The sequence below is a fragment of the Manacus candei genome, unplaced genomic scaffold (genome assembly GCF_025592945.1).
Source record: "Manacus candei isolate 608988 ecotype Guabito, Panama unplaced genomic scaffold, ASM2559294v1 h1tg000159l, whole genome shotgun sequence".
Taxonomy (NCBI): Eukaryota; Metazoa; Chordata; class Aves; order Passeriformes; family Pipridae; genus Manacus; species Manacus candei.
The window spans coordinates 5034899-5058431 of record NW_026138207.1 but is presented as its reverse complement, the minus strand read 5'-3'; the positions used below and the strand labels follow the sequence as shown (position 1 = coordinate 5058431).

The 23533-nt window shown below is 38.1% G+C and overlaps 1 protein-coding gene across 1 annotated transcript in view; it reads left to right on the top strand.

The window, feature by feature from the left end:
• The window catches only part of LOC127463412 (pinopsin-like), a 70539-nt gene that overhangs the window by 21980 nt on the left and 25026 nt on the right, over positions 1-23533 (top strand). The window contains exon 2 of the mRNA XM_051772787.1: positions 2652-2977. Coding sequence (XP_051628747.1) covers positions 2652-2977 — 326 coding nt within the window. The remainder of the gene's footprint in view (positions 1-2651; positions 2978-23533) is intronic.

Below are 23533 nucleotides of genomic sequence, written 5' to 3'. Positions count from 1 at the left end.
ATAATAAAAGGTGAGTGAAGATGAATTGGCTCCTGCCAACATGTGCAATCAAGAGTCTCTAATTTTCTTCTGTATAGAGAAGAAAAATTATTTTCTATAATTTAAAGGCAGCTTTTGTGGTTTTGTCTGAGTGCTAATATTTGATTTATTCTTCACTGACATCACCACGATCCTAATTCAATATCTGAGCATTAATTCTATGCCAGTGTAAGACAGGTCTTTTCTACATCCCAAAGCAATTAATCCTGCATTCATGGTCAGTTGTCCTCAGATCAGCTCCATAAAGCCATCCATGAGAAAAGCCCAACATGTCCCTTGTATTAGGCAATAGGTGAAAATAAGAGGAAGTGTAAATGAATGCCATAAATCATGACAATACGCACCAGGAGAAGCTACTGGGCAGTAGCACAGCCACAGGGATGAGCTGGCAGAGCTGTCAGCCAGACTTGACCAGAGAGCCCAGTGGTGAAAGCAGCCATCCAGGAAGCAGGGCCCTGAGCTAGGGAAGTTTGAACACCCCATCTGGGTTTTCTAGGGAACACCACATATGCAGGAATGTAGGGTATTCTCAACAAAAGTGCATCTCATCGAAGTAGGGAAAATGTGGCCTCAATTGCCATCAGAGGTGCAGCAAGAACAATAGATCCTTTCTGTAGAGCACTCAGGTGGGAGGAGAGAGATTTCTTGTTCCCAGAGTTTTCTGTTAGTCCATGATTGTCTAATCTAAAATAGAAAAACAGATCTTTATCATCTTACTGAGGCCTGGATTTTTGCCTTAGGTACCTACATGAGCTAAATGTTTTTGATAGCGAGAAGCTTTTTAGTCAAGCAGATAAAGCATGGAAAAGAGGCATTGCTAAGAAAGTAACGATAAATAAGTGTGGGCTGAAAGCAAGAAGAGAGCAGTAGATTCTTTGTTCTTGAGTCCAAGGACTTTTAAGAGCAGTGTTTTGTAGGAAATAAGATTAAATGAGGGACGATCAGAATGTCTCCGCTGCCTCTAAAATAGCCTAGCCTTAAAACAGATCAGTTTGTCAGTTGGATTTAGTGGGCCTGTTACAGCTGTAAATGCATCTACTTTTTAGGATTGACTTCCAAGTAGTATGCAGAAAACAATTTAGTAGACTCTTGTAACAAGAAACATGTTTTCTTCTTCAAAAGTTACCTTTTCCTCACACCCTTTTGCCTTCTCTTCCCCTGAGAAATAAAGCATCCTATTGCAGCGAGCAGTGCTTGCATTCCCCTCGGGTCCTTTGCCATACCCAGCTCTCACAAAGTAACTGCAAATTGTTGTCAGGATGACAGAAATAGCTGTGCCTGCATCCAGCTAAGTCTGAAATGAGTCCTTGAACTGTAAGGAAAAGAGGAGCAGAATGCTGTGCCTTGGGAAGAATATCCCACTGTGCCCTGTGTGGGTATATGTGGGGGATGTTTTGCCCAGGTAGAGTAGTGCTATTCCCAGAGGAATCTCTGACTCACTTCCATTCTATGCTACAGGGGAAGCTGACAGTTAAATGGGGAAAATGGATTACAGCTGTGGATTCCCCTGAAGATGACGTTTTCTATTAATGGATTTGTTGGGAGTAGGTACTGCTCAAAATTTTGGCAGGCTACGTATCTCAATGCTACTGTATAGTTCGTGGTTACTAATAGCAAAGATCAAGAAAACAGTGCTGGAAGGAACTGGGCTGACATAGATCTACTCAGGTTTTTCATCTTACAGGACGAAAAGAAGGGGACTGGAAACCATTGGAAAAGATGGTTTTAAATGTCTTCAAACAAGTTCCTTCTCTCACAAATCCTGGAAGTGGTATGCAGTGTTGTGTCTCCAAGAACTGTAAGGAAGCTTCAAGGAGAACAAAAACACAGCAAATAGCAAAAGCCATTCAATTGAGTCATGGCTAAGAACCTGCCATGGAAAACCATAAAGCTTTGTAGAGGGGATTAGGATCTTGAACTTTGAAAAAGAGAATGGAAATGTCCTACAAACCCGATTTTTAAGTCTTCTGGAAGACTGATATGACACCTAGGGCTCAATATTAATCTAAGTCACTGTTTAGATTGATTATATTAGATGTGATATAATTGTAAATAATGTTGCAACCTGCCATATCACAGTCATGATGTGGTTGTCTGATATTTCCAAATGAGTGATCATAACTGAAGGTACAGCTAGCTGATGGGGCAGAGCAAAAGAAGCAAAAGCTTCTTTCATTATGGGGCTCCAAGTCTCGAATATACAGCTATTTTTGCATGTGTAAAAGTCAATACAATATTTGAAAATGCTCATGGATGCTAAAACTGGAATCATTCTTACCAAGAGAATCTTTCACCATTTTATTAGCTCAGGCAGAAAATCTATTTACCCTGGGTAATACTATAATAGATAAAGCTGAAAACCTGACTGGAAGATGAATATCTCTCAAGTATAAAAATCTTCCAATATAAGATAAATCTGAGTTAAACAAAATTTGACACCATGGACAGAGCAACCAGGTCTGGTGAGGATTAAGGCAAAGAGAATAATGGAAATAGTTTCCACTGCTGCTTCAAATACGTCATAACCAAAAGACCATCTCATTTCTTGGGATTTGGAATGGATACCATGCAAAATAATGAAATAAGCATTTATATTGCTTGGTTCATTGCAGGAATCGTGTCCCTGATCTCCCTGGCCGTCCTGTCCTACGAGCGCTACAGCACTCTCACCCTGTGCAACAAGCGCAGCGATGACTACCGGAAGGCATTGCTGGCAGTTGGAGGTTCATGGATTTATTCCCTGATCTGGACTGTGCCACCTCTGATCGGTTGGAGCAGTTATGGGGTGGAAGGTGCAGGTACAAGCTGTTCAGTACGCTGGTCCTCAGAGTCAGCTGAGTCCACATCCTATATCATCTGTCTCTTCATATTCTGCTTGGTCGTCCCTGTGATGGTCATGATGTACTGCTACGGTCGCCTCCTTTATGCAGTTAAACAGGTAAGCAGTTGTGTGCTGTCTATAGTGCAAACTGCTCTGAGGCATCTGTTGCATTTCTCTTTTATCAAATTTGGACGTACTGATGACAGAGAGCAAATCAGCAAACCAAAATGAAATTGAAAAGACCACCTCAAGGAAGGTGCATGAGGTCTTAAATCCTTTTAATTCTCCTGAAGCTTCAGTCAAAACAACCAGATAAGATCCATATAGATACTGATTTTGTGATTGGTAATACTGTGTTCTATGAAAAACAGCATATTGGAGTGAAGGTTGCATTTGTAATGAAGCAAATGCATATGTTTACCTGTTTATAAATAAGACATCCATACAAATATTTCTTCTTGGTTTTGGATGATGACAGTTTAATAATTTCTGCTTCCTAATCTGTGGAATCTCAACTCTACAGTAATGCAGTTCTACCGTGGTTTACGGAGTTATCCGTAAATCAAAATAAAGGATTAGCTTCTCCTTGTAATTCCAGACCACATTTCAAAGCTTCCTTGTAACTACAACCACCATTACTGCTACTCCTCCTACTACTACAATGGTGGTTCTCACAGTGACTTAATGTGCAATGCAGATATTCCAAAATGAATGTTCTGGAAGACCCTGCCAGGGGTGTGGTATTATGAAGCGTGAATACTCTTGGTACAGTAATGAAATGGTTTAATGACGAATGACGAGAGAGGAATGAATGTATAGGTGTTCTCTAAAAAGCAATTCTCTAAAATGTTCAGATGAATTAACTGAAAGTGTTAAATAGGAAAAAAAAAAGGCAGTGAATCTCTGAATAGAGGTTCTTGTACAGAATTAAATTGAATGTAGTTTGCTTTTGATTAGTCATAAGGAATTAAGGTTGCTTGGTTTATGTGATTTGTCAAAACTTTGAGAACACTTAAAGCCCAAATGGAAAAGCTTTTCCTGGTTGAGTGCTGAGTGGGCCAGTAAAATCCCTTTGATAAGAATCATACATTAGTATTCCTCTTAATGCTATGCAATATTAAGATGGAAAAAATCTCCTTTGATTGTAAACCATTAAAGTAAAGTTGCAGTTCATATCTGATTCCTGGGCAGCAGTTTCCTTTCCCATCACCTTAAAGAAAGGGGCGGGATCTTGGAACATGTGATACTAATAATATGGAGAAGATACACCTTACTTAAAATTTTATGTCTTCTTTCCTTCAGCCCTCACTGCCCTTCCTGACAACAAGAATCACCCACAACATGTATGGATGAAGCTTCTGTAGCATGTGCTTTAGCTTCTAGTGCTGAGGCTGAGGCTGAGAATAACTTGTGTTATTCTAGTCACTTTTTTAAAATTTAAATTGAGTTGTATTAAAAGTAGTCATAATCTCACTGATCTGCTGTGAAAAACATGCTGAGGGAACAAAGTATCACAGAAGCGATATATGCACTCTGTAGCCATTTTTTATTTAGACATGAAGACTGGGTAGACTGGATGGAAGATTAGGTCGATTGATTAATCAATAATTTTGAAAGGAAGGAAAAACCACGGGAGAAGGAATAGCATCTTCCACAATCCTCTCTCCTCCATCCTCCTTGTGCCTTCCAGAATGACCAGTGAGCTTCTGGGGTGCTGAGGTTAGAGGATCCTGAGAAATTTTGTAAATGGTGGAAGTGAAAGAGAATCAAACCTAATCTTGTATAACCTGTTGGAGAGACAGGCCTTAGGGAACTAACTCTTGTTAAATGCAAAGGAACTCTAGTGAGGATTAAATCATATCTCCTCTTTAAAGTTGTTATGACTAAGGGTCATAAGAGCTGCCTGAGCATTTGAGAAGTCTTGAATAGCTAAACCCTAAATTTTTACACAAAATATCTTACGTTTTCCTGGTGTTTGTAAGATTTCCTGGATGAGTTATATTTCACCAAAAAGAATCTCAATCAGAAAACTCATCAGTCCTAAGCTTTCCATGATGTACCAGAAACTGTTTCCGGTACCATAATCCTGAAATCTTGCATTTCATAAATTTCTTGTGACATATATATAAATTTCCAAAGAACATATCGTGACAAATCACTGAAACACAGCCTTTTTCCCCCTTGGTCTGAGGTCCTCTAACTGTTCTGTAGTAAATGGGATAGTTTATGAAATGCTTAAGTATGTCATGTTTCAAATTAGAGAAAAAGATGAGCAATATGTAAATGAAAATATAGGAATTCTTACATAAAAGTACAAAGAGTAGGTAGAATAACAAAAAAAAAAGGTTAAGAGAGGTTACAGCATTCATTATAATGCTGTAACTTTCTGGAGTGGGCAAAAAAATTAATTATCTAGCTATTTTCTGGCCTCGTAGATTTAAGTCCTTCTGTGACTCTTTGTGTTATGTATTAGAAGTAATATGGGAACATTGTAAACATAATAAGTGCATTATCCCAACTTCAGCCTCTTGGTAATTTTTCTAAATATGCATTTCATAATTTTGCCAGATCTATGGAAGTTTTTATGTTAGAGCATTGTAGCATTAATGGTGTTGCACCCTGAAATCAAGAGCACGGGAGTTACGCCATTAATAATAGTAAAATGCAAATTAATTGAGGTGAAGAAATGTCTTAATAGATTTGTGATAGTTAATGCAAGAATTGGCACAGTGCCTGGATTTCCTCTTTTGAGCAACAGTGATTATAGGTCTGCTTTTCTCTTTTTGTTCTCTATATTTAGTCAGGTGCTGTAGCATTCTGTCACTTGAGGCATTAATAGATCCCACAAAGTCATCTGCAGTCTTTGTAGTGGTAAAAAGCTCAAGGATTTCAGTAATACAGGTTATATGAAAGATCATCTTTTCAAGGAATTACGAGTCAGTAGCATCCTTGTGTGAATAATGTTAACAGTAAATGCCATTAAACAGTATTACAATACAACTGCATTATTATCTCAGAGCTCTTACCATTTATCAAGCTCAAAGATCCTTAGGAATTACTCACATTATTTTCTTTAAAGGTATGGGTTTTTTTCCCCAGGCTAGCTTTATCTGGACAGTTGAGGTTGATCAAATGGGCAAAGTTTTCTCCCTCACAAAATATTATTCACGTGTATTTTATTCTTGCACATTCTACAGCATAAGGAAAGGAAACTGTGGATGTTTTATTTTTCCTTATGCAATTCCATTACTTTTTCCCAGTTTTTGACTTACGATGCTTCTCTGTGACTCTATCATTGCATTCCCTCTGGAAAAATGTTCTTTGTGAAACCAGTGTCAGTTGTTTACACTTTAAAAAGTGTGCTCCCAAATGTGGAATTACAGAGATTAGCATTGTGATCACTGTGTAGCACAAAAGACACAATGTGATTAAAATCCTCCAGTGAGGGGCCCAGAGAACTCATGTCAACCAATCTAATGAAAATTAGTAAAACTTTTAAAAGAGATCTCTTCGGTCTGCACTGTCTCCCACTTACATGCAGAAATCCTGCCCAAGGACAAGAAGAGTCCCAGAAGATTGTTTCAAGAAGTTTTCAGCTTGGTTTTATGGAGACTCTCATATCATTGCCAATCTTCTTTCGTCAAAAGCTGTGCCTGAACAAAGTTCAGCAGCTCTTTATGGAATGTAGCTAGTACATGGAAAACAATAGAAAGAACTGTATGCAGAGCACGAAGACTTAAATATATAGTGTAATACCTGTCTGACTGTGTGGTTTTTGCTCAGTGCAACAGACTGTGTGTTAAAATGGGCAAAGGGCCAGTGGTCACACTGTCTCATGGGGTTCTGGAGTAGATGGACTTGTTACATGAATTGATATTCCTAAAGTGTTTGTGGGTTTTTTTGAGTGTTTTCTTTTTCTTTTTTTTTTTTTTTTTGTCAGGGATTTTTTTTTTAAACTTGAGAATAGTGAGGAAAAAGTAGCGCTGAAAAAAATTTATTGTGTCCTTTCACGTTGTTACTCCACCTGTACTTTGACTTCGTCTTTGACAAAAAAAAAGGCAAGAAGAAATATTCAGGGAAAATTTTAAGACTAGCCCATATGAGGCAGAAGTTAGCCTTACCAGTATGTCTTGTCTTCTAGCCTGTGGTTCACATACTAATGCTTAATTGCTCATAAACTGCTATTTTTGACTAGTGACCAAAATGTGAGTCCAGGTAGTGGAATCACCCAACTATTTCCCGTTACAGCAACTTTTGTTTTGTTTCTTTTGAAAAGTGCCACATGATTTCTGACTTCTAGATTTCACAGGAGAACCAAATCACCTTTCTTTTATCCCATCCCCTGACCTTTATGAGTCTTGTGAACTTGTAGGGGAAGGGGACAGTCAAGGTTATGCAGTAAAGAGCTGGCTGGTCCTCTTTCTTACTCCTCCTCCAAACTTCAACTTCAAAGTACCAAATTTAGTGGAGGAAAAGTGATTCTGTCTCTTATTTAAGAAGTAATGCCCCAGAGCGAAATTATGACTCGATTATAAACCCAAGGAAACTAATTTTTAGTTCTGAACTATGAGATTTTGACTCTATGTTATTTTTTAAAGATTTGGATATAAACAACAGTGTTGGTTTTGAAATCTTCCGTGCCCACAAAGGAAGTCTTAGAGAAAAAGGAAAGAAGAGGTGTAAATTTTTATGACTTCTGATTCCTTCGTCCTTTTTTAATGTCTGTTCTATTTGGAAAATTAAGAAGTATCTGTAAAAACAATTATGGCATCATTGTTCATTAAAGTAGTTAGGGAAGGACAATAAAGTAGAAGGATTGCTCCTGTGAATCTTTCTAGTTTTCCATCTCATTTGGAAGTGACTGTTTGGAGAAAGACAGCAGATTAGGGCAGAACGCTCCATGATTTAAACTGAAATCTTTTTCACATAATACAGAAAGTAGGATGGAAGTGTAATTATTGTTCCATCATTCCTTGATATGCTTCATATGCTATTTATAGAGAAACTCAATTTTCCAAAACTTTATCTTTGATGGCACTGAAATTAGGATTTATGTTGAGAAAACTGATAAAGCAATTATAGACCATTAAATCTTAACTTCTTAAAACCATAAATAAAACCAGGTTTGTAGTCATAGGCCTTCTTTTAGGAGTAAAGTTCAAAATCTTTCTAGTTATTTAATTAAACAAATAAGTCCTAAGAAATGTGATTCAGATGAAGATGATCCTAGACCTAGTTGTATGGCTCCCGTAGATCATCCCTATCAAATGTGATTAAGTACATTTGGGATTCAACTGAATTTCAAGTATGTTTACCTTAACTGCATCTAAGCTCAAACAAGAAGCTATACTCATTAGATAACCATATCTTGTTGGTTTTTACCATATGTTTGTAAATTTTACTTCTTCCCTTCGGATCTTCATGTATACTTTCTCTCTTTAGCTTCTGGTGGTATAGAGGAAGAATAGTTTTGCCTTTCATTTTTAAACCTTGCCATAAGTATATAATAATGACATCTCATTCAAAGCAAAAAGAGATTCAGTTTGCAAATTAATTAATAAATGTTTTCTGTCACTTCATCATGAAGATATGGGAACTTAATTAAAATAGAAATCTCATGTTAGGCTGAGAGAATTGGAATAAATTTAGCAAAATGTAACAAAAGAGTTCTGCTGGATTATCAAATGCTATAAAGTAATATAGCCTAAAGCCATCATCTAAAAAAATAATAAAAATAAATATTTTCAAATTTTCTGTACAGCCTTCAAGAGGCACATAGCACTCAATAGTCAACATCTCCTTATTGGTCAGTTTGACCTTTGCCAAATTCTTCGTGTACAAGCCACTACACAGCTAGAACACAAAGCTGGCAACAGGCCATTTTTTGGATTCTGTGATAACAGATACTCAGGCTATACCCTTTTATTGTTTGATTCTATTTGCTATAAGAATGAGCTTTAAATTATGAGAGCAGTTTACATTCTTGTATAATACTGTATTTTGTCTGAATTTCTAGATAATTTCTCCAGTAGAAAATCTGACTTCTTTTTGTTGTTTCAAAGCAGAAGAACACTGAAATACATTAGGCTGCTTTTGGTATGTATTAGTTACCAGTTCTTTGAAGATCTGATTATTTCCAAATCTTCTTGGCTTCTAATATGATCAAATTTATCAGAATTCTGTAGGTGAGGTGATATCCGGAACAGCTTTTTTGAAAGTTATTAATAAAAAAGCCATGGAATACTTTGACAAAAAAAGACAAGAAATCATATTTCACTATTTCTCAGTAAGTTAATAATTCTGTTGAATATGTAATTTATGTAGGATCAGATTGCAATCTGTAGATGATATTACATAAATAAATAACCTTAGCATATCAACTCTTTTTGTTTAAAAATTTGCTGATAATATTTGTATCCACTCTCAACTTTCACAGCCCATGTCCCATGGGCTTTCCCACCTTTACTCTGACACCATTCTATTTCATATAGATCTCCTCCTTCCTTCTTTCAGTGATTTCCATAATTTTTTCCTTTGATTGTTTGAAAATTATATAAACATACACAGATTTTCCAGTGCTTTGTAAAGCTGATACTACTATTCCTACTGTACAGAAGGAAAGCACATGGTACTGAGGAGTTAACTGTGAGAATTCAAGGCATTTTAAGAATCTATCTACCCCGAATTTTTTTCTCTATGTTTTCTCTGTAATCAGAGAAAGAAAATCACATCCAAGGAGGTTATTCTCAAAACTAGAAGCTTTGGCAAGCTGCTGACATGAGTCCCATTAAAAGAAGCAAATTGTTTTATAACAAAACAAGGAAGCACTTTCACCTTGAGAAGAGGATACAATGTATCTTTTTTTTAAAAAAATAGTACCCGTTTTAAATTATTTTCAAAACAATGGTATGATAGTTAAATTATTATACCATTTTACCATTGTTATTTAATGCCAGGTCATAATATAAAGTACAAACATAGCATAACTTTGCAAACAAAATGTGTAACATTTTGACACTGACTTTTGGCATTCATACTTTTATAAACAGCAATTTTCAGATGCCAGCATTTCATGTTTCAAACAGTTCTATCCTTATATTTCTGTTCAAAGATATTACAGTGAAGCAAGTGGTGATTATTCCTATTGGCTGACTTCTTTTTTTTCTTCATTTTATTTTAATGAGAAACCTGCTTGAATAAAAAGCTGCTTTCATTAGCTAGGAGGAAGATTTACTAGTGTGCTTAATTTTTAAAGAGCCAACATAATCTTGTACTCTTTCATAACGATTAGGGTTTGCCCAGGAGGTTAGATGATTGTTATGTAGCTATCATGAAGACACTACAAATATAGCATTGACTTTTGGGGTTCACTGTTCAACTGTAAGAAGATTTCAGTTTTGTGCACTATAGTTAGACCAGTTTTTATTAAAGGTGTCTGTCCCAAGGGAATAAAATTCAATATTTTCTGTAACACTGGAGAAAAATGTCAAATCCTGAGAAATAAAGGAGATAGCTAACATTTTCTTTATTTTGTGTATAGCTTCAAGGTTTGTAAGTTCGCCATCTCAGCTTTTAAGTGTGTAAAGGTGTGGTGAGTCAATCCATTGTAAATACCATTCAAAGTGTCTAGAGACTTCAGCTGCTGTGCTTGCATAGACACATGTCTAACTCATAAATGGCAGTTATGTTCACTCAGGGTTGTTCTCAGTATTTCTGATTAAAAAGTGTCGACCGACTGTTGAAGCACATGTCATCAGATTAGTGTTCATTTTTTGAGGTCTGATCATGCTGGAAGGGAAACAGGCATGAGAAAACATTATGATCTTGTTTCCCCTGTGCTTTCAGAAGTGTAAGTCTTTACTTAATTGTATTTGCAGAGAAACAGTTATGCGAGTTTGGTGTAAATCGAGCACTGTACGAATTCATTGTAAATCAAGTTAATGGCTGGTCAGAAAACAGGAATTCATTGAGTTTGCCACTTTTCATTCTTTATATAAACTAGGGAGGAAATAAGCCTGTCATAGTGTTTAATAACAATCTAATAGAAGTTTAGGATCTTATGCATTAATCTCTGGGTGCTTTATGTCCGTAAAAAATAGGCTGTAGTTTCATGAGTCTTTCAGTTTACAGCAAATGGTGTACATCAATACTAAGCACTCATGACAGTTCAGGGTATGAGTTAGGAAAGGTTTTTCCTGACAGGAAAAAGTATAAGATTTTTTTGTTTGCTCACCAGTTATAAAACTGGAAAGGTTAAATGTACAGAAGTGTGTTTTGCAGGGTAAAGAGTGTGGTTTTGTGTACTTACATTTTAGCATGGAGAACTGAGCCACACTTACTCTCCTGTAGTTTAACTCCACTTCAGAGACCAACTTGTGACCTCAGGCAAAATCCCTACTGGAAGGCTTGGAGCAAAATTAATTGTCTTATGTGTAGCAGCACCATGGCATTGTCCCCTAGAGAAACACCTCTGAGGGTATATCTGCAAAGGGACGCTGCTGTGCAGCAAAAATATAGCAAATGTGCAATGCCCAAGGGCTTCCTTCTCTGGTACCACCATACATTTGATATCACATTAACTGTACCATTGTGTGAGAGTCCACAGGCCAGTCCCCAGCCAATGTTATCTGGGTGGGAGGTTAAAGCAGAGGGTGGGAAGCCAAAGCAGACAGCCTTGGTTCACTGCACATAAAACAAAGACTTCAGTCACAATTGTAGGATCACTGAATGGTTTGGTTTGTAAAAGACATTAAAGACCATCTAGTTCCAACCCCCCTGCTGTGGACAGGGACACGTTCCACTAGACCAGATTACTCAGAGCCCCATCCAAGAAGGCCTTGAACACTTTCAGGAATGGGGCATCCACAACTTCTCTGGGCAACCTGTTCCAGTGCCTGATGACCCTCACAGTAAAGAATTTCTTCCTAATATCCAATCTAAACGTGCCTTCTTTCAATTTGAAGTCATTCCCCTTGTCCTATCACTACATCCCCTTGTAAAAAGTCCCTCTCCAGCTTTCCTGTAGGTCACCTTTAGTTACTGGGAGGTGCTATGAGGTCTCCCATGAGCCAAAATGTAATTCTGCTTTTTCCTGGTGGTGCAGAGTTAACAAGGATGTTTGTTTTTACTTTGTCAATCCTTGTTCTATCTTATCATTAGTCCTGTGTGACTCCAAGGTTTGGGCACAAACATTTGTAATATCTATTGCTATTCATTGGTTCCATGATTTAGCCCCACTTCCACTGCTGAAAATTCTGAAAGCTCAAGATGCAGTGCCTGAGGCAGCATAGTTTGGCAGTAATAGAGGGAAATAATTTTACTTGAGAAGTTATCATGTAGTGAAGAACAATGGCATGACAAATCCATATGCTGCAGAGATATGAAATGGATGCAAATGATTATGTGCTTATGGAATGAAAATCAAAAGCATATAAAAGAAAAAAGGTAAATATGTAAAATCTAGAACAAACATTGTTTCAAAATTTCTAATCCAGTATTTCATTAGTTTGTAATCCTACTGACTAGGTAGATTTTTTTTTGCTATCTCAGTTGAATCTTACACGTCTGCATGAGAAGCTCTGCATAAACACAAATTGAAGGTTTATAGCCAGAGTTGTCACGCTTATATTATCTTAATAACAGAAATGTATTAAGTAATGTAAATTTATGAGATTGATCATACTGTTTTACCACAAATAAAATAAGTTAAAATTTGGATTCTTTGTTTACTTGGCACTAAAGCTGTTTCATCCAAAAACAAAAGGTGAAAAAACCCAGTTTATCGGTCTTACATCTCCAATGTTTTTTGATGTTTTTCAGTTTTCAGTGTTTTGAGCTTACCTGGACTAAGGATAAGGTGGTCTAACCTGCTTTTAATAGAAATTAATTTGGTCATGATTACTCATATTGTAATATTTTTATAATTATTAGATTTTTATAATTTATTATAAGTATCAAGTGTATTATTATATTTATTATTAATAATAATTTTTAATGGTGAATATTATACCCTGCTAGACATTAGAATGAAATGTCATGTATGCTTCCTTAATGAAACCTGCATTTATTTTCTGCGGAGGCAAACCTAGGTGTAATATGAATCTATCAGATTAAATACAACATTTTGGAAGTGATGCAAGGTTATGTTGAAACTTAACATTTATGTGAAGTGGGCAGGTCACTCTTTCAAAGCATACAAAATCTAGAAGCAGAACAATTTTTTTTGTTTTATTTGTGTGGAGTCTGCATGCAAGAACATGCATGAAGATAACTGCATATGCAATGTCGACATGTTCCTACATGGTCAGGAATGTTCCTTGGCCTTGAGGCAAACAGTACAATCTGCTGATGTCCATACTACACAGTGTTTGGCCTTGAGCATTCTCTGGTTGTTACATGACCCTATGGCCCTCAAACTTAGAAGTTCATATTTTCTTTATTTACCCAAATTAAAGTGTCTAAAATCAGATGAGAGTTGACTTTGAACTCAATAGAGTTGTGAGCTCTTCTAGTGTGGAGCCAAAAGTTGATACACTGCACCCTGATCTATACAGCAGAGGTGTGGGTGAGTACAAGCCTGTGGCACAAGTTGGAGGACTGTGTAGAAAGGATGGAGCCAAACCTGGTGCAGCCTTGTCCATGCCACCTACTGGGAGTTGTCACTGATACTTTTGGGCATCTGCTTAGGGAGCACTGGGGCAAATCTGCACAGGGGATCCAAGCACGCTGACAGTTAAGCAGGGTGGATGATCAGGATCAGGATCTTTATCTCACATTGTGGAGTGGTTTTGTGTAGTAGTATGGACATAACCATTCATGGTTTTAAAGATATGCACCCATACCATGTCTTTTCCAAGGAGAATTAGCTTTAAATTGTATGTGTTTATGTGCACGCTAAAAAAATTGGAGTTTTCTTTTCTTCTTTAAAGGCAGCTTGTTCTATGAGAAAGTGCTATGTGGGCACATGAATGTCTCAGTTTTTGCTTTCTTCCTTGGCTTCAGACAATTTTGGGTACTATTTTAAATAGACCAGGTTGGGAAATAGATTTTCTGGTCTTTTTCCAGTTTGAGGTTTTTGATGGAGAGATTTCTTGTCTTGAATAAGGGGGGCACACACGCACACAAATCTTAACCTCACTGTTTTTCACTGATCAGCAGTTCATCAGTATTTTATTTTTACATAATCCTCCACTGGAACATTTAGATGTTAAAAATAAAATAATCTCCTCTTGACCCTGAAACCATTCAGAGTCCTACTACCTTTGTACAGCAGTAGCTTAGGCAAAGCAACGTGGAGCAAAAGGGCCTGCAAATCCTTGGAGCTGGTGACCTAAAATGCCTGTGAGATCAGCGTCCTGAATAAAATAGCTCTGTGAGGTAACTAGGCACCCAAAGACCTGGCATTTTCAGTCCTATCAGGCATATTGTCAAGGAACAAAAGAGAAGCCCAGGGAAACATGGGTACTACCAGAAATGTCTCAAATTTGAATGTTCCCACAGGATGTTTTCATTTTTGTGAATCAGTTTCCCAGTGCAAAAAATGTCATACTAGGAATAATTTTGACCTTAGCTGATGTATAAGTTGCCTCTTTGCCAATAAAAGAGTTCTGTTGCAGTGCAGCTGGCTTATACAATGCTAAGTGTTTCTGTGTCTCTACCTTTTCCCACCTTGTCCATCTTCACACCTTGCTTAGTATGCACATGCGATATTATAATAAATGTGCAGCTCTCACATTCACATAATAGTTCATTTCTCTTGGGGTTTAAGAAGGATAAAGCTGCAAACACTGGTATTCAGCTCAGTGAGCCTCATCGATATGGTAAAGAAGTGTTGAAAACACACTAATTTTGATGTTCTAATTATGTGTTCTCTTATGTTCATGCAGTCAATCCAAATCTGTATTATTACAAGTTTTTTTGTGAGGTTTATAGGTTTATACGTGTCTTTTTTTCTTTATTAAAATAAACAGACAGGATATTTTATGGAATTCTCCCCTTTATTAAATTGTTACTGCTTTGCACACTACTTGTCTTTGTCTCATGGTGAATCAGTGGAAATAGGCTTGTGTTTTCTGTAGTAGATTAAAACTGGCGTCATATTTCAATTTACAAGTATCTTACTATACAGCTGGCTCTACTTATTTCAGTGTGCCTGATGGTAAATTGAGAACCACTGCAACAAATGAAAAATGGCAGAAATAGGGCCAATAATATTTTAAACACAGACTTATATTTCAGGCAGCATTTTATTAATTGGAGTCAATAAAAATTGATTGCCAATACTCTGAGTGCGTTTAATTGCTAGCCCTGATAGAATATAATCCTACACCACTCAATACTCAGTGTAACTCAGTCAGATTAAACACTGGGGAATCAGCTGGCTAAATATTAATCCTTTTTTTTTGTTGTTGTTTTAAAGGCATGGCAGGGGAATAAGGTGGGAAGGTAAGGCTGGAGAGGGAGGAAGGGAGGGGTCTGTGGTCAAAGCCACTGCCTTGAATACAGCAGAGAATCAGAGCAGTTTGTGGGGGCCAGGTGGCTGCACCTGGGCAAGTCTGGGGAAAACACACTCCAATGGAATTCCAGCAGAACGAGACCTGTCCTTGTGAAGCATGTAGAGTAGAGGCTTCAGAGGCTTTTAAAAATTAAGTACTAACATATGGCTCTTCAAAACATCTGCTCTTGCTGGAAGAAAAAAGCTACTGTTCAGCCACTTTGCAGTTTACATCTGACACTTGTTTTACAGGGAGCCTCCTTTGCTGAAGGACTGCTTGTCCAAACCTTCTCAGGAGAAATGACGCCCATCTATCACACCACAAAGAGAGTTTTATATTTCTTCTTATTTTGCACATGTTTCATTTGAATTTCACTTCACTAGTAATGGAGTTAGATGAACTCTCCAGCTGCTTAATTATAGAGACCTTCAACTTAAAAAGCTCAGGAATCCTTATGCAGTAAATCAATATCTCTCTGGACAGGTAAAGGATAGAAAATAAAAAGATAAGGTTTAAGTAGCCAATGTTTCCTTCAGAGAAATATGTATAAGATGTATTACTCTATTTTTCACGTTATTTTTGAGATGATGATGCTTAGTCCATTGACTCTCCAACTTTTCTATTTCATGCAGTTTTCATTGTAGCTTGACCACTGACCCGTTTTTGGTCTTAATTCTTTCTTCCTTTGTTATTTCAAGATATAAAACTAAAAATAATGAACATTCACTCTTAATTTATACTATTGAGAGGCCTGAGGCTTCACTTTCCTGTTTGTTAAGCATCTTTTTTCCCCTATGGTTTTTCTTTTAAAATGTCTACACCACATGAATCTTAAAACAATGAACAACCGTCTCTGGCTTGAGGTAGTCATCTGGGCTTACAGTGAATGGGTGATTATTTGACTTTTTAGTAGTACAACTGACATCTGCTAAGCAGCTAAATTAATCACATGTGAGTATGTGCTATAGGGTTGCCTTAGGGTATATTCCAAACCTTCTGTTGTACTTAACAGTGGTAATCTGAATTCAAATGAGAGCTCTGTCAACTAAACAGCTTCTCAAGTAATAAAAAGCATGTAAGGTGTTTACTAAGGGGATCTCAGTAGTATTGGACTGTTGTATTTCTAGTCACATACAAATAAAGAATTTGTTCCTAATATCTACTCTCAAACTGCCCTCTTTCAGTTTAAAACCATTTAAAACCTTTTCCTGTCACTATCTGACCATATAAAAAGTCCCTCTCCCTCCCTTTTATAAGCCTCTCTAAGGTCCTGAAAGGCCACAATGAGTTTTCCCCAGAGCCTTCTCTTTTCTGGGCTGAACAACCCCAAGCCTGTCTTCGAAGGAGTTGTGCTGTAGCCCTCTGGTCATCTACATGGTCCTCTTCTGGACATGCTCTAACAGGTCCACATCTTTCTTGTGTTGAGTACTCCAGAGCTGATGCAGTACTCTAGGTGGGCTCTCATGAGGGCAAAGTAGAGGGACAGGTTCACCTCCCTTGACTCGCTGCCCACTCCTCTTTTGATGCAGCCCAGGATGCATTTGAACCTTTTGGGCTGTGAGCATGCTCTGTTGGTTCACATCCAGCTTTGCATCCAGCAGAACCCTGAAGACCTTTTCTGCAGGGATGCTGTCAATGAAATCTCCCAGTCTGTAGTCATATCTGAGATTGCCTCAACCCAGCACCTTGCACTTGGACTTGTTGAAATTCATGAACTTCCAAAACTTAGCGTTTGGATAATGCTGTCAGTCACAAGGCGGAAAAGGGACAACACTGCAGTGTTTCAGAAGGCTGTAATATGAATTTTGTTTGGTAACATAACACTCCACTTGAAACTGTCCCAAACATGTAAAAATTAGCATTCTGTTTAGCTAAGATCTTGCTACTTACATCTGGTCTATTAAGGATTAAATATAAACAAAGTGTGAATAAAGGCAACCTGCGCAGAAGGAGAAAAGGACAAAATTAATAAATATTCTGAGCCTAAACTAAAAAAAAAAATTGAACTAAGCATCCCATAGATGCTTTCACTGCCTGGCAAACACTGAAGTATGTGCATTTTTTATTCCCATTGTCAGTCCCATTGAATGTACTTAAAGGTTGGTTATCCATCTGTAAAACACTGCATACAAGTCATTGCCTTGCACAGAAAATAGAATTAGTATTGCCACTATTTACATGTTGTATCTGTCCCCGATTAAACACCAGTAGCATTCTGCTCTGCTCTGATGTCTTCAGCATTGAGCTGAGCATTTAAAAACACCTATCTCTGGGAAAGTTCCCTCACCTAATTCACTTATTTTCCTCTATTGTTATGGCTTGCAAGAGCTGATTAGAAGTCTTTAAAGGCCTTACCCAATACTGTTCTCTCTCTCATTTCCTGAGCAACTTCAGGATATTAGTTCAGTCTAAATGACAGGTTGAAAGAACTGACTCTCACATTGTTCAAGTGTGGCTGTTCTGCATCGATCTTTAAGATCTTTCTGAAAAAAAATTGTAACTGTGGTTGGCAGTCTGGCCTTGGCCTTTTATTAATTGCAGGCTACTCCTGGGAGTAATTTCTTTTTGTATATTTTCTTTCACTATTCTGTAGTGAAAAAGCTTTTCTGCCATGCTCGTGCTTCCAAGCTCCAGGATTGTCAAGGCTCGGTAGGTGCTTAGTCATGTCAGCCTGGCACATTTTGGATTTTCTCAATATAAAATTAAATGAATTTGCTTTGGGCTCCATTGCTTGCCGAGTAAGTTCAGGATGTTAATTCAGTCTAAATGTCAAGTGAAAAGAAATATGACTCCAGCCTGCTGAATCACCTTGTTAACTCAGTCTTCTTTTTACTTTGACCTTTCCTCATCAAAGTACAGGTATTGCTCGAATAGTTTCAGTCTTTCCAGAAGAATGGTGGAATTTTATAAAACTTCATCATCTTTTTCTCTCTGAAGTTATAAATTCACACTGGACAGGCTTCATACTGGCTCTAACTATATCAATCCCTACTTACTCACTGCACTGTGAAAAATAATGCTGTCACAAAACTCAGAAATGAAAGTATTGCTCAAAAGTGAGCTGAATTTCCAATATCTATATTTAACAAATATCGACTTGAAGAGGGTTGGGCTTGTTAGTGAATTATTGCTAGAATAGTTTGTATCTTGATATTAATTGTCCCTGACATGTGTTGGCCCTGTTGAAATTGGAATTAGAAGGAATCCTAGAGAATTATTTAAAATATCTCTGTTTCTGGCTGTAATTGTCAAAAAAGCATATATAGAGCAAAATTATGCTGTGAAAGAATATTATCCTAGACCTAACCTCTTCCTTGAAAAATAAAGGTCACATTTGGAAGTAATATTAATTTGCAGATTGAGAGAGTAAAACAAGGATCTAACCACTTGTCATGTGCATGGATGCAGAATTTCCATCCTCAGTGTGTGACATCCCAGATAGCTTTGTTTCAGCTACAGTAAGTATCCATGGAGATCACCAGCTGTGATGTGAGTGCAGTTGATTAGGAAAGGAGGGGACAATGGCCAATAACAATTGTCTGAAGCAGAAAACCTTGGAACAAGGGGAGTGAGTTGCTTAGTCAGTGGTGTCAGAGACCAGGGGTGGGGTGGGCAACACTGGCCATGGTTCTGCTGGAGGAAAAGAGCAGACTTTGCAAAGTCTATGAGAGCAGTAAGTGATAATAGTACCTGAGGTACCGTTACATGCGCAGAGAAAAGTAACTCTATCATTCATCCTACATATACATACATCTATGATGGAGGGTTCTCAGTTATCACTCTTCAAAAGAGATCACAGAGTTGGTTTGAGTCATTTAATGAAAAATTCTGTTCAGGAAAATCAAAATAAAAAGATGTTAGAAATTACTAGGAAGGGGATTGAGAGAGGCATTCCAAAAGCAGAGCATCAGCTCTGAATTTCCGTATATGCCTCCATAAGTGAGCAAGAGCTGACTGTATCACCCTGAATCTTTCCTTCCCCTACCCTTTTCCTTTCCTTTTCTTCTCTTCCTCCCCCTCTATTTTTCACTCCTCTTCCATCCTCTCCTGTCCTTTTCTCTCCTCATTCCAGTTAGTCAACAAGAAGCTTGCTGATAACAATTGTTTTCATCTAAATTAAAGCACACATTAAGTTATAGCTACCTGATCATGTTTGCTGAACCATTCTAATCTTTAACTCCTGTATTAGATTACTCTTAGATTGCTCCTGAACAAAATCTGCAGCTGTATGAACTGATGCCTTCTTGGACACAATCAGTGTCCAAGCAGAACCCTGAAGTCCTTTTCTGCAGGGATGCTGTCAATGAAATCTTCTTCCAGTCTGTAGTCATATCTGAGATTGCCTCAACCCAGCACCTTGCACTTGGACTTGTTGAAATTCATGAACTTCCAAAACTTAGCGTTTGGATAATGCTATCAGTCACAAGATGTGATTCTTGAGGTTGTCCTGTGCAGGGGCAGGAGTTGGAATTTGATGATCCTTGTGGGTCCCTTCCAACTCAGAATATTCTATTCTATTCTATTCTATTCTATTCTATTCTATTCTATTCTATTCTATTCTATTCTATTCTATTCTATCCTATCCTATCCTATCCTATCCTATCATTTCACACAGGTTTTTCTGGGCCCACTTTTCAAGTTCCTCTGGATCCCTCTGAATGGCATCTCATCCTTCCATTTTGTCAACTGCACCACTCAGCTTTGTGTCATCTTCAAACTTGCTGGGCATGCACCTGATCTCATTGTCTGTGTCATCGTTGAAGTTACTGAAAAGCACGTGTCCCAAGACAGAGCCCTGAGGGACACCACTCAACCTCCACCTAGACATAGAGCCATTGACCACAATTCTCTGGCTGAGCCCACCCAGCCAGCTCCTTATCACTGAATAGTTTGCCCATTAAATCCATGTCTCTGCAATTTGGAGATAGGAATGTGATCATATACAATATGCATGCTTAAATCAGCTACCAGGGCTGATGGCTCTTCAGTGTTACAGTGATGCTGTTTCACCTTATTTTCTGGCTGTGTATTTCCCATACCAGAAAGAGCAGGTCCAGCTGCTGTGGGCAGCCGCTCGTTTCTGTCCATCCCAGCTACTGTAGGGATAGGGACACTTTGCCTGTACTCCAGGCTGGTGAGATGCAAGGCAGCTGCAGACCTCCCATGTCTGTGTTGGCCCAGTGCTGGGCTCAGGGCACGGGCTGACTCATGGGCAGGCTGAGCTTGTTACCCACAGCTGAGTGCAGTGCATGTTCAGCTCTTACACTGGAATTGGCTTGGGCCAACTCTGTGCATGGGAAACCCACACTGATGCTTTTGTAACTATTGTTGTTGCTGGGCAGGTCTGTAGCTTCCCACTTGGGGAAGATAGGAGTATTTGATGTACTTTTCTTTCTAAAACCAAACCGTTACTGCAAACCAAATGATAGCTATGCGTATACACCTTTAATCTTCCCATGCACACTAGTTCTAGAAATCACACATTGAGTAAAAAAGGTCAGGATAAAACATGAGTTGTCGATGGAAGTGACACCATGAGCTCCTTATTTAGTGTATGGGAATATATTCACTGTGTTAGACAAGTTGCTGCTAAAAGCCCCTTAGATAGTGCAGTGGAAAAAATCCTGCATCTAAGAGGATTATAGTGTTCCTTAAGTTTACAATAGGACTTCGTGGATTTTAGCAGCAATGGCAATTATGCTTCAAGGACAGTTTATAAAGCCATGAATTTTGTATTTAAAGCATCACTTCACCTTGAGGCATTAAGACATCTATTTCCCATTTCAGTAACAAAAATTCCCAATAAAGTCAGTCTTCAGCTGATAAAATATCCTTCCTATGAACTTCAAATCCTAAACTTAACAGTGACATTAAAATAATTAGCTATATGGCCCCTTGTGTGGTTTTATGGCTTCCACCTGCTGTATTTGTTGCTATTAACTCATGTGGCTCCAACTGAACAAAATGCTCACGTGCATATATGTGTAAATGCTTTGTAAAGTCAAGGCCCATTGGATTCTAAGGTGACCCAAAACAGATGTTTCTGTTCAGTCTCTGTTTCCACAGAGACAATACATCTCTTCAGTGTTCACTTATTTGAATTTAGCCACCTAAATACTGATAAAGGAGGCATTTATTTTTAAGCCAGTGAGCCCTCTTTTTCCATGATTGTCTATTTTAAACAATAATGTATTTCATCCATCCTACTGTTAATCCATAATAGTTCTGGGGTAGCTCACACTAAAAAGTGGATTACTTGAAGTGTCTGTTTCCTACAGCCTTTTAGAGCTTTTCATGCTTTGGAGGGCTTTTTTCCCGCCTTTTCCCCTTGCTTTTCCTTGAGAACAGAACCCGTAGAGATGGGAGAGGAGAAACCTCATAACTGACATTCCAATCGCTGCTTAGTTTGACTGTAAGGTTTAGTAGAGAGTTATTCATACCAATAAATGGAGACCATTTCTGAATTTCTTTTGTTAGGAACATAACAGAGAACAGTCTTACTTGTCTGGTTCTTCTGAAGGAAGAAGACTGATCTTTTTCCAGTTTTTTTCCTATACTGCAGCTTTTGCCTAGAAAGTCTAGATCCCTTCTGTTCATTTCAAGAAGCTGTAGTAGACTAAATGTTCAAAGATTGGCAGACTGCCTTCAGATGATTATAAATATTTCATTTGTCTCTGGTTTTGGTAGCACTGTTGAATACTTGATTATGTCAAAACAAGCACTTATAGCTGATACTGAAAGATGCTGGCAACAAACACTGCTGCTCATAAATAACCTTCTCTTTACTGTGCAGTTTTGAAGTCTTGAAGTAAATATGGTTATTTGAGTGTAAAAAGACAGATCTAGGAATAATGTATCAGCTGTGATGAAAAAAGCACTTTGTGCCCTTATTTCCATATTGCTTGTTTAGAGTTAGCTACAAAAAGGATGTTTACAGCATGCACTATTTAGATGCACAGAGTAAAATAACGTGATATTATTTTCCATCTTAATAAATAGTTGAAGAAAGAGAAACTGACTTGAAGGACAAAATCAGGCCTCCTGATTTCTAAGATGCTATCACATACATGTCCCCTACTTGAAGTGGTTCTGGATGCTGGATAGTCTCTCCATTTAGTGGTTATATGGATGGGATGCCATGTATTCTTCGTAACCTTTTAAAATGTTTACAGCTGAAAATGGGTGCAGGTAAAATATGAAGGAAATTCTTTATGAGAAAAAGCACATAGCTACATTAAGTAAGGAGGAGAGACTAGGGTAAGTGCAAAAAAACCAAAACACAGGGGAATTCAATTAAAACATGTTAGATCTTCATCACTGAAGCTCCTTCTTAATAGCTAATATTAGCCCAACTCCCTTGCCATACATATATTAACCAGCTTGCCGTGTGTGATAGGAATATGCACAGTTGTACATTTTAATGCCTTACAGAGGTGACTGGATATGTGCCTCTGTCACTGTGGGTCTCACAGTTGTCTTGCCATCTCTGCGTACAACCCTCTCTCAGGTTTTCCTGGCGCCTGTGCCTTGTTCCGAGCAGGTGAAATGCCACCAGTATTCCCTTGGTCCTGCAACTGGCCCGCTAAATCCAGAAAGAAGTGAGCAGAGGCTGCAGTAAGTCAAACTTTTGGCTCTGGAGCATAGGAAGGGGAAGGCTGTCCCCTTGGGCAGGGCACTGTTCAGGCCTCTTCTCCCATACAAAGCCATGTGGTGGCTAAGAAAAATACTTAAAGCAGTAAATCCCACCCCAGATGCAGGTAGCTACTGTCTTCTTTTTTTTCTTGGCTGCACACTGCTCTAGTTATCTAAGTAGTGGTGTTTTATGTGTCAGATTGACTGGAAAAAGAAGTGTTGGGTGTGTCCATGAGATGCAGTGTGGCTACAGGGCAAATCCAGACTAGAACTAATTGTGCCAGTCTTATGCTCAGTGCCTGAGATCAGACAAGCTTGACTGTCACTGCCTCCAGCTGAGTTCTGAAAAATCAAAACACTTCTGCTAGTTCCCAGAATGAAAGTAGGGGAGAAACACTGTTTTCTCATTAAAAATCCCTCAACGACCAATCCTCCAGCCTTCTTCTTTTCTTTAAATATAGGGCTTTCCCTACATTTATACTACCAAATTTGGCAGGAGATGATCTTTATCCCAGAGAAAACAGCTGAGTTTACAGCAAAGACATGT